This window comes from Artibeus jamaicensis, unplaced genomic scaffold (genome assembly GCF_021234435.1).
Source record: "Artibeus jamaicensis isolate MK-2021 breed Jamaican fruit bat unplaced genomic scaffold, CSHL_Jam_final scaffold_847, whole genome shotgun sequence".
Lineage (NCBI taxonomy): Eukaryota > Metazoa > Chordata > Mammalia > Chiroptera > Phyllostomidae > Artibeus > Artibeus jamaicensis.
Window position 1 is genome coordinate 12,307,271 of NW_026522057.1, and position 14,106 is coordinate 12,321,376.

General features: G+C 39.2%; 1 protein-coding gene and 1 non-coding gene across 14 annotated transcripts in view; both read left to right on the forward strand.

The window, feature by feature from the left end:
- The window catches only part of PUM1 (pumilio RNA binding family member 1), a 131,827-nt gene that overhangs the window by 86,956 nt on the left and 30,765 nt on the right, over positions 1-14,106 (forward strand). For 11 of the 13 annotated variants that reach the window (XM_053660591.1, XM_037149367.2, XM_037149375.2 and 8 more), the window contains 5 exons: positions 3,085-3,236; positions 7,930-8,068; positions 9,369-9,512; positions 10,382-10,678; positions 11,762-11,998. In XM_053660591.1, coding sequence (XP_053516566.1) covers positions 3,085-3,236; positions 7,930-8,068; positions 9,369-9,512; positions 10,382-10,678; positions 11,762-11,998 — 969 coding nt within the window. The remainder of the gene's footprint in view (positions 1-3,084; positions 3,237-7,929; positions 8,069-9,368; positions 9,513-10,381; positions 10,679-11,761; positions 11,999-14,106) is intronic. The other 2 variants (XM_037149372.2, XM_037149374.2) reach the window with 1 other exon arrangement.
- Positions 8,177-8,254, forward strand: LOC119052552 (small nucleolar RNA SNORD103/SNORD85). The gene has a single exon (XR_005083148.1). It is a non-coding gene; the product is annotated as a small nucleolar RNA SNORD103/SNORD85 (small nucleolar RNA).

Below are 14,106 nucleotides of genomic sequence, written 5' to 3' on the forward strand. Positions count from 1 at the left end.
ACTTCACTTAGACAACAGAGTAGTCTATTGCCTACTCTGTGGTAAAGACCACGGCTGCAGCTGTTGTGAAAGAAGGTGAACCAATCATTTAGTTTAAAGCAGAAAAGCTAGTTGTGTTTAGGATACTGAGCAGGTCTGTAAGAGGTTAAGGTGTTTTTTAAAAATATATTTTATTGATTATGCTATTACAGTTGTCCTATTTTCCCCCTTTACTCCCTTCCCACCTGCACATTCCCCCCCTTTAGTTCATGTCCATGGGTCATACACATAAGTTCTTTGGCTTCTGCATTTCTTATACTATTCTTACCCTCCCCGTTTCTATTTTCTACCTACCATCTATGCTACTTATTCTCTGTACACCGCCCCCCCCCCCATACCCCATTGATAGCCCTCCATGTGATCTCCATTTCTGTGTTTCTGTTCCTGTTCTAGTTGTTTGCTTTTGTTTTTGTTTTAGGTGTGGTTGTTAATGACTATGAGTTTGCTATCATTTTACTGTTCATATTTTTATCTTCTTTTTCTTAGATAAATCCCTTTAACATTTCATATAGTAAAGGCTTGGTGATGATGAATGAACTCCTTTAACTTGATCTTATCTGAGAAGCACTTTCTCTGCCCTTCCATTCTAATGAAAGCTTTGCTGGATAGAGCAATCTTGGATGTAGGTCCTTGCCTTTCATGACTTGGAATACTTCTTTCCAGCCCCTTCTTGCCTATAAGGTCTCTTTTGAGAAATCAGCTGACAGTCTTACAGGAATTCCTTTGTAGGTAGCTGTCTCCTTTTCTCTTGCTGCTTCTAGGATTCTCTCCTTCATTTTCATCTTGGCTAATGTAATTATGATGTGCCTTGGTGTGTTCCTCCTTGGATCCACCTTCTTTGGGACTCTCTAAGCTTCCTGGACTTCCTGGAAGTCTATTTTCTTTGGCAGATTGGGGAAGTTCTCCTTTATTTATTGTTCAAATAAGTTTTCCACTCGTGGCTGTTCCTCTTCCCCTTCTGGTACCCCTATAATTCAAATGTTGGAATGTTTAAAGATGTCCTGGAGGTTCCTAAGCCTCTCCTCATTTTTTTGAATTCTTATTTCTTCCTTCTTTTCTGTTTGGTTGTTTCTTTCTTCCTTCTGGTTCATACCATTGATTTGAGTCCCAGTTTCCTTTCCATCACTATTGGTTCCCTGTACATTTTCCTTTATTTCACTTACTGTAGCCTTCATTTTTTTCTTTTTTTCATCTAATTTGCAACCAAATTCAATCAGTTCTGTGAGCATCCTGATCACCAGTGTTTTGAACTGTGCATCTGATAGGTTGGCTATCTCTTCATCGCTTAGTTGTATTTTTTCTGGAGTTTTGATCTCTTCTTTCATTTGGGCCATTTTTTTGCTTTTGACGCCCCTGTTATGCAGTGAGGGCTGGAGCCTTAGGCGTTCACCCAGGCTGGGCAACCCACATCGCTGCCTTGTGACTGTGTGTGTGGGAGGCGTCCAGTGGGAACAGTGGCGCTTGCTCTGCTCTCTGCTGAATTTCACTCACTTCCCCCGCTACTCACAAGGAAAGTGGGTCCTTCTGGTGCTGATTCCCATGTGGGTGGGTTTGTGTGCGTTCTAGGACCCTGTGGGTCTCCTCTGAGGCTGGGGTTTCTCCCGCTGCTTCCTCAACCCCCACAGGTGTTTTCATTCAGTGGTTTGAGGCTTTATTTTCCCGAGCTGGGGCCCTGGGTTGTGCAGTCCCTCTCCTCAGTTGTTTCTCCTGGTTTATTTGTGCGCATGAAGTGGAACCACTTGTCCCGCCCTGTCTGTCCGCAATCCACCGCCTAGCCCATCCTTGTGCTCCTGCCTTGCTGGGCAGCTGCAGCCTTCAGCTCCCTCCTCCCCAGTCCACCGCCTCACTGGGTCCAACAGCCACTGCCTTGCCGAGAGTCCTCTCTGCCCAGCTGCCTGTCTCCCCCCATCTACTGGTCTGGATGGATGTGTCTTCTTTAACTCCTTGGTTGTCAGACTTCTATACCGTTTGGTTTTCTGTCAGTTCTGGTTGTTTCTTGTTTTTAAATTATTGTTGTCCTTCTTTTCGTTGTGCGAGGAGGCACAGTGTGTCTACCTATGCCTCCATCTTGGCTGGAAGTCTTATTTTTGGTTTTTATTTGTTTTCAACTTTGACTTAAATGTAAAATTTCGTATATCAATGTCTTACTGTAGTTGTGTTGAGTGCCTTTTGTGACATTTGAAAAATAGAAATAGGAAAACTAAGCTAAGCCTCTTAGAAACCGAGCAGTGGAGGGTCAGTGGAGTATCTTATCTGGGTTTGTTCTCATAAGACCTGTGGGTTTTTGTGCCTCCGGACTTAATGAAGCACCGGGATCTCTGTTCATATTCATCATCTATGCCATCCTTGCCAGTGAAAGAAGGGTACAACTTAATTTTTTGTTCTTTTCCATCACTTTATGTGTAAAAATTCCACATTCATTTTCCTTCTAACAACAAACTTTTTGTATCTTTCCTATATACTTGCTTGGGGAAAAGCATGCCTTTCTTTGCCTTCTTCCTGACCAAGGCTAATTCCTCCATGTAGTCTTTTTTTTAATTTACTTTTAGGAGGAGGAGGGAGGGAGGGAAACAGTAATATGTAAGAGATACATTATCTCTGTTGCCTCTCGTGTGCTCCCTAACAGGGGATCTGGCCCACAACCCAGGCATATGCCCTCACTGGGAAACGAACCCGTGACCTTTCAGTTCCCAGGCCAGCACTCCATCTGCTGAGCCACACCACCAGGGCTGCGTGTATTCTTAAACCCACCCCTTCCTGCTTCTATCAGTTAGACTCTATTTTCATATACCCAGTGTTTCCTCCTTCATTAGCTTCTTCCTCTAAGGCTGGAATACATTACTGATTTTAGAAGACTTTGGTGTGGGGCTCATGTATACTATTTTTTATTTAAAAAAAAGAATTAATGATTATAGCTCAAATGAATCAATATATTTTTAAATTAGTATTTTACAGTAGGATCTGCTGAGTCAGATGTAGGCTTTGGAAACCCAGAAATAAGTCTTACTAATCCAAACTCTTCTTCCCTTTCTCCTGCTGTTTTAGGCCCGGCCGTGGTCCCTCATCAGTACTATGGAGTCACTCCCTGGGGAGTCTACCCTGCCAGTCTGTTTCAGCAGCAAGCTGCTGCAGCTGCTGCAGCCACAAATTCTGCTAATCAGCAGACCAACCCCCAGGCTCAGCAAGGGCAGCAGCAGGTAAATGTTAGCAAAATTTACCCTGTGTAAGTGTGAATTTTATTTATATGTAATTGAAAGGAAGTGTTGGTCCAAATAGAGAAACACTGATAGTGGGTGAGTTCCGTCTCATGTTTGTATCTGAGTTCAGGCTCACACTTAGCTATGCTTATTAATGCCACTTATGAATCAGGTTCTTGGTCACTGTAACTAGTTGAAATAATGATATTATACAATTTACATGTGAGAAAATTGCTCAGAGAATTGTCCAGTTTAAGGGTACATAATTAGCAATGGCTAAGTTAGAATTATACTGATAGTAAACTTTGTTTTTGCAATATTACAGTTAATTGCTAAGCATCATTCTCAGATCACTTCTGTCTCTCTTACAAGTAGCTTGCTACCAGAGGGGAGGTACCGGTTCTTAAGACTGCTAACTTACAACATCTGCTGGGTTGGATGTAGATCTTAAACCTGTTATGTCTCTTTTAATTTATTGTATTAAGAACTTTTAAATTCAGTTGGGAAAGAATAATGAAATGCAAAACTGAGTATGTTTTATATTATTTTACTTTTCCTCACCTGAGGACATGCTTAGAGGAGCAGGAAGGAGGAAAGAGAGTGAGAAACACTGATTGGGGTGCCTCTTACAAGGTCCCCACTGGGAAGGAACCTGCAACCCAGGCATGTGCTCTAACTGGGAATCGAACCTGGGACCTTTTGGTTTATAGGATGACACTCTACCTAACCGAGCCGCATCAACCAGGGCTGTCTTTATATTTTAAATAGGCCATTTTCTCCTGTTTACTAGAATAACACCTATTGCTGAATATTGTGAACTGGAAAACTTAAAAACAAATCATTTTTTTTAACGTAAGAAGAAACTTTCCAATACTAATGCTCAGTATCTGTCATTTTAGCATTATTTAATTATTTTTTTTATAAGATTGGGAATATTCTGTTCACATGGTTTTGCATCCTGCTTTTATAGTTTTCCATGCTATTAACATTTACTGGTTACATTTAAATCCATCAAAGAATATCCCATACTTTCTTTTGACCAATCCATTATTATTTGATATTTAACTTATTTTGATGTTTTAAATAACACTAATAAATATCCTTTGCAGATTACTACCATGGACTAAACTCCTAGATGTGGATTTTTTTCCCAAGCAAATTAAATGAGTGTTTAGCCTTTTGATATGTATTGTCAAATTAAAGCTGTCTTTTGAGGTGAAACATCATGCTCATATATATTTATATGACATAATCCAAGTAAAAATTCTTTGCTTTTTGTCATTCTCAAAGAGGGATGTGTGTAATTTTTTTTAGATTTCACAAAGTTACAGGAAAAACACGGGTTTTGAAATTCCAGCTAGTTCATCTTGGGCCAGTGTTTCTATAGTAAGATAAATTTTGGGAAGCTAATATCTGATTTTCTTTGCAGTAGATAAAATTGCACTACCAGGTATGTAAGGGAATTCGGCAGAGAATTATTGACAGAAAGGGTGATTCCTAATAATTTCTTCACGGCTGCTCTTTGTAGATCATTTGTATTTATTTGTGTGATCATTTTGTGTTTAAATGGCTGCTAAATCCTTGTGGATTTGAAAGACTGAAGTAATTGCAGTGTTTTAAAATTAGCTCCGATAGAGTGAGCAACAAAGATAGTAAAAGTACTTCTTATTCAAAACTTTCTCTTTAAAGTGCACTACATATAATGTCTTTTCTGTACTTTGACTCTATAGGTTATATGACTCTCCATCATAAGACTGAAGAAATGGAATGTGTGTGCCTAGGATCACACAAATACTAAGTTGTTAGGACTTAACACAAGTCTGTAATTTCCCAGTTTGTGCCGTCGTCTGACCATATTGTGTTGTCTGGAGTTGCGCCAAGCTTTTATCTGGTCTTTGTTCTGGCTCTGACGGGTTGCAGCTAGGGCAGGTGGCGTGACTTCTGAGTGTAGATTCCTTGGCTCTAAAATGGGCTTGAGGATCATTTGCATTTCAGAGTTTTCTGTCATCTACAATTACAGATCCTGCTAAGAAAAAGATACAAGCATTAATTTTTAATAAGCAGCCATATTTTACTCCCAGTGTTATTTTTGCCAGGCTTTTTTTTTTTCATTTGTTTTAAAAAAATATGATTTTTCTTGGTGAACTCTGTTGTTCTAGTCATTGAAATGAGAGGCTCTTTTTTAAACTTTGCTTCCGGCTTTTCTGGGCTGCGTGTTTTACTGGGAAGCACTCGTGTTCTAGGCACACCGCTCCCAGTCTAGTTGCTAGAACTCAGCAAAGGCAGTTCAAGGCCATCCATTTCACTTAGTTCTAATTCCTTTTTAAATCCATTTTGAAGGTTTCTTTGATGCCTGATCAAAATTGTTTTCTATTTTAAACTGTTTTTAAAAAAAAAGAAAAAAATTCTGGGTATTGGAATACAAGCACAGGTAGCATTTTGTGAGAAAAGAGTTTAGAGTAGTTTCTGAACTTTCTAAATTAAGGGAGATGGTAGATGTTGATTCTACCGAGCATGGTGATAAGTAGAAGGATGAATAATTATTAATTAAAATATCCCGTGGAATATCTGCTTGCTTATTAAGTATTGTTAAATTTCAAACACTGTTTAAATCAGTGCCTTTGAAATTTCAATTTAACAGCTTTTGTATCACAAAAATAGGAAGTAAACTAACTCCTGAGATAGTGTTTTACAAGTAGATTTTTCAGACATTTTTTAATGATTTTATTAGATGCTAAAATATTGTGAAATTTTATATATCTGTTTTAATAAAACTCAGACTTGTTACCAATTGATGAAATTAAATATATGAATATTGGCGGCTGACTTAAGAACTGATTTATCATCAAGGTACTGCATTGATTTCTAGAGAGTGTACCATACTGAAACCCGTTACTCCTCATTAAAATAGGATTCAGTAGTCAGGACCACCTTTTACTTCATACACCTTGTTCACTCCCGTGGCCCCTGACCTTTCATACAGCTCCTAACCAAACATAAGCCTAGTTTATTATGCCCAATGAAAACGATGCTTGCATTGATGTTTTCCAGTTGTCTAGTAATTTTGAACTATTAGCATTTGCTGTTTCTCCGTACATGCTGTTTACTTTTCCCAAAGTGAGGCTTCTGCATTATTGGTTAAGCATCTTCTAAGTCTTGGCCCAAACATTAGCCTTGCCTAATATTTTTATAATAGTTAGCTGTCGGTTACTGATTAGCTCCTGTGTACTAGGTATGTGCCTTGCAGGCATTAATTCTTATATTTTCAGCACATCTGCAAGATAAGCTGTTACTCTTATTTACAGATAAGGTGCTAAGAAACTGGGTAAATTAAATGTCATCACATCTTTTCTTGCCATTGTAGACAGTATTGTTCAACTTACGGTTGTTCAGTCGATACATGCTCATAAATATTTAATTGATTCCTAGTGGTGTCTCTCTTGTATTTTTTTTTTACCAAATGGCACCAAGGATAATCTGTACCCGGGCTCTTGACCACATGTCTGACTGATAAAAATAGCAGAGTGATAATGAAAGTGATCCATTAAGTACTTTGCCTTTGAAAACATTGCAAAATATATTTGTTTATAAACTTTTGTAATTTTAGCTTTGGTCTGTGGGTATTGGATTTTCACTTGCTATAGTATATATATTCAGAGTATTCAGAATAAGAATGATTACTAGGATCTCGATCTGTTTCATTAATAAAAAAGTAAATCCTTTATTACAGTTGCAGAACTGGTATTCGGTACTGAAATGTCAGTGTTTTGACTAATATTCATCTCCATTTAGATAGCTGTGTGTTTGTGGAATTTATGAGAGGAGAAATAGAAATAGTCAGGTCAGAAGCCTCCTAAATTCAATCTGGCGAGCTCATTTGGGCTTTTGACGAGTGCGAATAGTGTTGGAGGGTAGAGAAGAGGTTCTCCTATTCCATAAAGAAAATATATCAATAGCTTCCTTTGTGTGTGTGGTTTTTGTCACTGATATTTTAACTTAATTTTGAGGGTAAATTGCTCATTTTATCTAAATCCTCCACCCCCCAACTCCGTCATACTCTTTCTTCATCACTCACCTTTTTGTCAGAGCCAGTGGCATTATGGTATAGAGTCACTGTTTATTGTCTGCTTATTTACGGAGTGAAAGCACCAAGATGGCAGAGTGTTGTTTTTCCCATTCTTCGCATTATTCCTAGTACCTGTCAGATGGTAGGCATTAAAAGCATTTGATTAATAAATGAATCGTCACTTTTATATGCTTTTGGCTGCTTTATAAAGGTAATATGTTTAAACTGAGAATGAATTTCATTATATGAAATGTTACTTGAATTTTTATCCTAATAGCCCTGACATATGATAAATGCCAGTATAGGAAAAATGTTTTTATAACCACCAGTTCTTAAAAGCTGGCTCAACACAGACAACAGTGTGGTGGTTGCCAGAGGGAGGGGTTGGGGGGCTAGTAAAAGGTTAAGGGGATTAAATATGTGGTGACGGAAGATTGGCTTTCGGTGGTGAGTACACGATGCAATATAAGATGATATATCATGGAATTGTACACTTGTAACTTACACAATTTTATTAACCAATGTCACTTCAATAAATTTAATTAGAAAAAAAAGTCAACCCAGCTTAAGCATGTGGTAGATTATAACTAATAAGAAGAAAGTAGTTGATTTATTTCTGTCTCCCAGGTTCTCCGTGGAGGAGCCAGCCAGCGTCCTTTGACCCCCAATCAGAATCAGCAGGGACAGCAAACAGATCCACTAGTGGCAGCGGCAGCAGTGAATTCTGCCCTTGCTTTTGGACAAGGACTGGCTGCAGGCATGCCAGGTGAGGCTGCATTGTTGTTCCGTACGTTCAGAAGAAAAGTTGGCTTGCTGTGAGAGATTCAGGGAATGCGCAGTGCTTTAGCTGGCTTAGGCCTCTCACTATTTGGGGACTGGCAGGGATGACACATACTTGCCCTCACTTAGACCACAGTTCGCTGATGAGAGCACCTAACTGTTCTGAGCCAGTCATGATGTAAGGGAGATACACACGTCTCCACACATTGCTTCCGGTATACTGCTTTCAGTGGTGGCGATCTGTTTTCCCCTAAGGATCAGGGATAGATTACTCCAAGGCTTTACTCTCTACACTGATGTTTTTAAATAGCTTTATTAGGAAGAAATTCCTGGTATTTTTTGATAGTGTCTTCCTTACATTCCTAGGATCTCTTCTGTACCAATAGTAGAGGTGTTTTTATGGCTGCCTACGTGTGATTGATACATATCTTGAGTATGTGTTATTTTGGCTCACTGTCACTTGGTCCTGTTCTCTGTATGGACTGGATGTAGTTTGAGGTTCTTCCTTTGAAACAGATCTTTATGAGACCTCAGCATAAATTTTATGTATCCTTACTGACTGGAGCGTAGCTAAGTCAACTGATTCATATATGAATTTAGTGAATACATTTAACTTAATTGTTTTGTTAGTTACTAAGCATTTATATTTTATTGAGAAGTCACCTGTAATTTCTTATGTGGGTCAATAGGATTTGGAGATTTCCATCTCATATGGCATTAAAAGATCCTGTTAATTGAAGCCTGTCTAGATTTTTCTTGCTAACTTGCAGCATATTTATGCTTAGATTAGTATGCAGTGTGGAAGTACTCTATTTTTGTCATTATTTGCCCCCTGTTATTTTGCCCCCTGTTATTTGCCCTCTGTTATTTGTGTAATCAAGAAGACATTAAAAATTGTCCATGGTGATTGCTGATGATGACCTGCGTTAGTGCTGTGAAGAGTATTATACATATTCTCTGTCATGCCAGATTTCCTTCCTAACACCTAGTGCATGATACGTAACACTTCTCTTACTGTGTCATATCATGCTGGATCTTTCCCACTCATCTTTTAGCTTAATCTTCACAAGAACTTTGTGAGGGCAGGCATTATTATTGTTTTCATTTAACAGATGAGGAAATAGATCACCAGGGATTCAGGGTCATGCAGCTGTGTCATTGTCCATGCCAGCACATTCACCTGTCTGTCCCAGAAATGAGTTTGGGACTATTTATAATATGCTGGTGCCCAGGAGACATTTGTTAGTTTTATATATACTTACAATGTGTTGGCTTGTTATTCCTAGGTTATCCGGTCTTGGCTCCTGCCGCTTACTATGACCAAACTGGAGCCCTGGTGGTGAACACGGGAGCGAGAAATGGTCTTGGAGCCCCTGTGCGACTTGTAGCTCCCGCCCCAGTCATCATTAGTTCCTCGGCTGCACAAGCAGGTGAGCTTCTGTCAGAGATCTAAAAGGGTGATGGATGACATTCTTAAACTATGTGGAGATGCAGTTTATTTGACAGTTCTCACTATAACAGTTCTACCCTGTAATATTTCAAAGAGAATCAGAAGCAGAAAATGACATGAGTAGATTCTGATTTTGTTGATGGCATGTACCAACTGGTTTGCAGCAGGGCCCATTCCACTATAAACATAGGAGGCTATATTACTTACTTAAAATGGTACCATTGGCAGAAGTTCAAGCCTAATTTCACAGAAATCCATGTCATTATTTAAAATAATGTAGATTCCTTGGTTTTTGGTTTTGGTTTTTTTACAGGGGCAGGGGTGGGGAGAGTGGGAGAAGAGGAGAGAGATGTGACAAAGTAGTAAATTTTGGTCAGAGGTGGTAATAGGTTTTATTTTAAGCTGTCTATAATCAGGAATAATGGAACATCTAGAAGAGGGCAACATACTTATCTTAGGAATTTGAGGGACTTTAGTGTATGGTTGACACTGGTTCTAGAAAAATGTCTTTAACGTAGATATTTGTGAAACATGAAATTTTGGTAAGTAGTTACACTTAAAATGGATATATTTTATATTCATACCTGTTTTAAACTGCAGGCTTTTGAAAAGCTACTGACATAGTGAACTTGCTCCAGAGGTTTTTTGACTTAAGATTGAAAGTAGAAATAGAAAATAAAAGCATTAAATGAAGATATCAAAGACAGATCTGTGTAGTTCTTTACAAGGTTTGTGTCACTGTGAAAAGATACAGCAAAATTAAAAGATTTTTCAAAAAAGAATAATAATGTAGTTTGGAAATGTGGCCATTCCCTTTTAAAGCTCAATGATTTGCTCTCTTCCTTGTAGCTGTTGCAGCAGCTGCAGCTTCAGCAAATGGAGCGGCCGGTGGTCTTGCTGGAACAACAAACGGACCATTTCGCCCTTTAGGCAGCCAGCAACCTCAGCCCCAGCCCCAGCAGCAGCCCAGTAACAACCTGGCATCCAGCTCTTTCTATGGCAACAACTCTCTGAGCAGTAATTCTCAGAGCAGCTCCCTCTTCTCCCAGGGCTCTGCCCAGCCTGCCAACACATCTTTGGGATTTGGAAGTAGCAGCTCTCTCGGCGCCACCCTGGGATCAGCCCTTGGAGGGTTTGGAACAGCAGGTAGAAATCAGACTGATGTGCTGTTACAACTGAATTTTAATTATTTTTACAATCTCTGTGGAACACTGACAATGCATGGAACTGTGGACACATGCCACAGGCAGATCTGGACTCAACCCCATGGGAATCCAGCTGTCCCACATATCTCTGAGATGATGGACTGTTAAAATCAAAATACACAGTTGGGGCCTATTTCAGGTTTACACACGTGTTGCTGCTTATTTGTATCTCAAAGTCAGTTTGTTACAGGGATTAGAAAAGCAGGGGAGATTTTTGTAGGCGTTGGGGAGAACATGGAGGGAAGCATAGAAATGTGGATGTTAAAAACAGGGAGGACAACTTACCAAAAATCACAGGGTAGTGGGCTCCACAATCTCTGAGCCTTAAAAAGTCATGAGTTCTCTGCAGTCTCTTGAGAAGAATCAAGGTGGATACTGTGGAAAAGTGGGAGGAAGGAAATTAGACCAAGATATTTCTAACATTTTGATTGGAGGGAAAAAAAACCCAGGAAAGTAGTAAGGTAAACAATGGGATAACTACGGTGTTTGTAAAACAGTGTGATGTCAGAAGATAAGGGTGTGTTTGAGAGAAGGTATCTTACATTGGAATTGGGGTCTAGTCCTAACTCTTGATTGAACAACCTATTGAGAAAACAGGCTTTCATGTGTCTTGTGTTTGGGGCAACACCCCATTTACACATCTGTTTTCTGTATTCCATTTTTCCACTATAACCTTTGGGTTGATGAAAGGCATTCTTTTTAGCCCATTTTCTTTCACCTTTTCCATAGCTTATGTGGCCGTCAGAGCTTTTCAGCCCACCCCCACCCCATAATATATGACACAAAAGGAAGGTAAATTCTGCATATGTGTAATGGTTTGAACAGAAGTTTCATGTTAACCTGAGCCATGTCCTCTTTATTACCTTACCTTGCCCCCAGAACTGCCACATGAACAGTTGGGCTGTCTCTGCTGACAGACTTGCAGTGGTAAGGAGTCTGGATCAGAGTGTTAGGAACAGGTCACTGGGCTTGTTCGTCAAAGAACAGGCCTGTTCTTATCTGCATTGTTTTAATTCCATTTTAGTTGCAAACTCCAACACTGGCAGTGGCTCCCGCCGTGACTCCCTGACTGGCAGCAGTGACCTTTATAAGAGGACATCGAGCAGCTTGACCCCCATTGGACACAGTTTTTATAACGGCCTTAGCTTTTCCTCCTCTCCTGGACCCGTGGGCATGCCTCTCCCTAGTCAGGGACCAGGACATTCACAGACACCACCTCCTTCCCTCTCTTCACACGGATCCTCTTCAAGCTTAAACCTGGGTAAGAACCATTACTACCACCACCTTGAACTCTAGAAATCTCTTGCCACTGATGCCATTAGATGTACTTTTGCATAAGCAAAGGACAATCCCTTTATCCAGGAAGTGTCCTGGGTGTTCTGTGCCTTCCTTGAGTACCTCACGTTATTTAGGCTGTACCTAGATAGCAATCAGTTTGGGATTTATTAATGTTTGGGGGCCTCCCTTGTATATTCACTTCAGCTTTAGTACGAACATCTTGTTCTTCGGCTACATGTGAGACTCTTTCATTATAAACACAGTACAGATTCGTTTTAAGTAAAGCTGGGAAACAGACATACAGAAAAAAAAGACTGTATTCAACTAGTATTTCCACTGAAATATTACCGTGACTGTTATTTTGCCTTATTTTTCAGACCTTCCCCCATGTATATATACATTTAATAGCTTACTTTTTCACATAAAGCATTTTACTTTAAAAAGTCTGCCAGATTCTTAAAAATGTACATGCGTTTTTTAAACTAAATATCATGCTAATGAGTATACGTGTGCGTTTCCCAATTGTATGTTATGTATGAGACTTTAAAATCTTACCATCTGGATCCTGGAAAGTAAGGAGGATAGAGGCTCCTTAAGGAACAAGCTGTAAGAATGTAAAAACACTTGTTTCATGTTAAGTGGCAAATTTCTAAATCCTTGAAGGGATAGGAGATGATACACACTCTTTCCCCCCAATTATTTATCAGGTTTGGGTTTTGAAGTACTGATTTATTTCTTAGATGACAGAAGTTGAGGCATAGAATTAGAACGACCATATAATTTATCATACAGCCCAGAACACTTTCAGAGTAAATTGGGGGGCTGTTAATTATTATTGTGGTGACAGGCCTAGATCTGGACTGCTCTGGGAAAAATTACTGTGTATGGCCACTTTGTCTAGAAGATTATGGTTTTTTCTTAATCTTCTATTTACTTATTTTTTTAAAATTAAGACTTGATTTTTTTTTTAGAGTACTTTTAGGTTCTTAGCAAAATTGAGGGGAAAATACAGAGATTTCCCCTGTACCCTCTGCTCCCCTGATATGTAGACCTCCCCAAAATTAATCCCCCCCCCCCCCCCCCGGAGTGGTACATTGATTTGTTACAATTGATGGACCTACATTCACACATCATTATCATCCAGTCTGTAGTTTACATGGACTTTTTTCACTTTTTAACCAGCAAGATTAAAAGTGGCTTTATGGGCCCAGAAATGAGGACTGATTATAAATGAGTATAGTATGCTTTCACTTGGAAAGACAAGGACTTGGAAATGATGATTTATAAAAATAAAAAAAATAAGGCTTTAAGGGGATAGGATAATATAGTTACTATTCTAGAACTAATCATGCTTTCTGAGTTTGAGAGAGGAGTTTTGAGGCAACATTATATATGTATATAAGTACATATATACATTTGGGTGTGTGTGTCCTGAAATTTCATAGGGTACGAACTGTATAGTTGTAGACTTCATTGTCTCAGGTTGTATATGGACATTATTTTAGAAAAGTTATAGGGAATTCCAGATTGCTAAGTCCATATCAGATAGCTAAGGGAATGGAGTGCATTGCACAAAAGTGTTTTCCAGTGACAGAATGCGTGGCTCTAAAGACCAAGGGTTGATGCAGCATCATAAGGCATAGATGAAAGTACCAGTTTAGCATGTAGATGGTAGGAATGAACATTGAGTAGTTATTACCTGATAATGTTAATGGTTTTCGGTGCTGTTATATAACTCGGTACAACAATATTATGCCTGCAATACAGAAGTGAGGAAACTGACCTAAATATCTCACCTCGCTCTTCTCATGTCTGAACAGATTCAGTGTCAAACCTTTTTGACTCCGAAACAGTGATTATCGTGTATATCAGGTCACATGATGCATCCAGGATATCTTTTACACCAGAGCATTAACGGATGCAGTGATCCTGCCTTTTAGGTCCTTGGTTTAAACATTTTGACTTTGTCAGCCCTTAACTGAGTACTAAATAAACTAAATCTGTAAGGTCAGGTCTTGCAGGTCAGATGGTCTCTGTAATGAATATTTAACTCTGCTCTTGAAAATAAAATGTTATTTACAAAAATAGGTG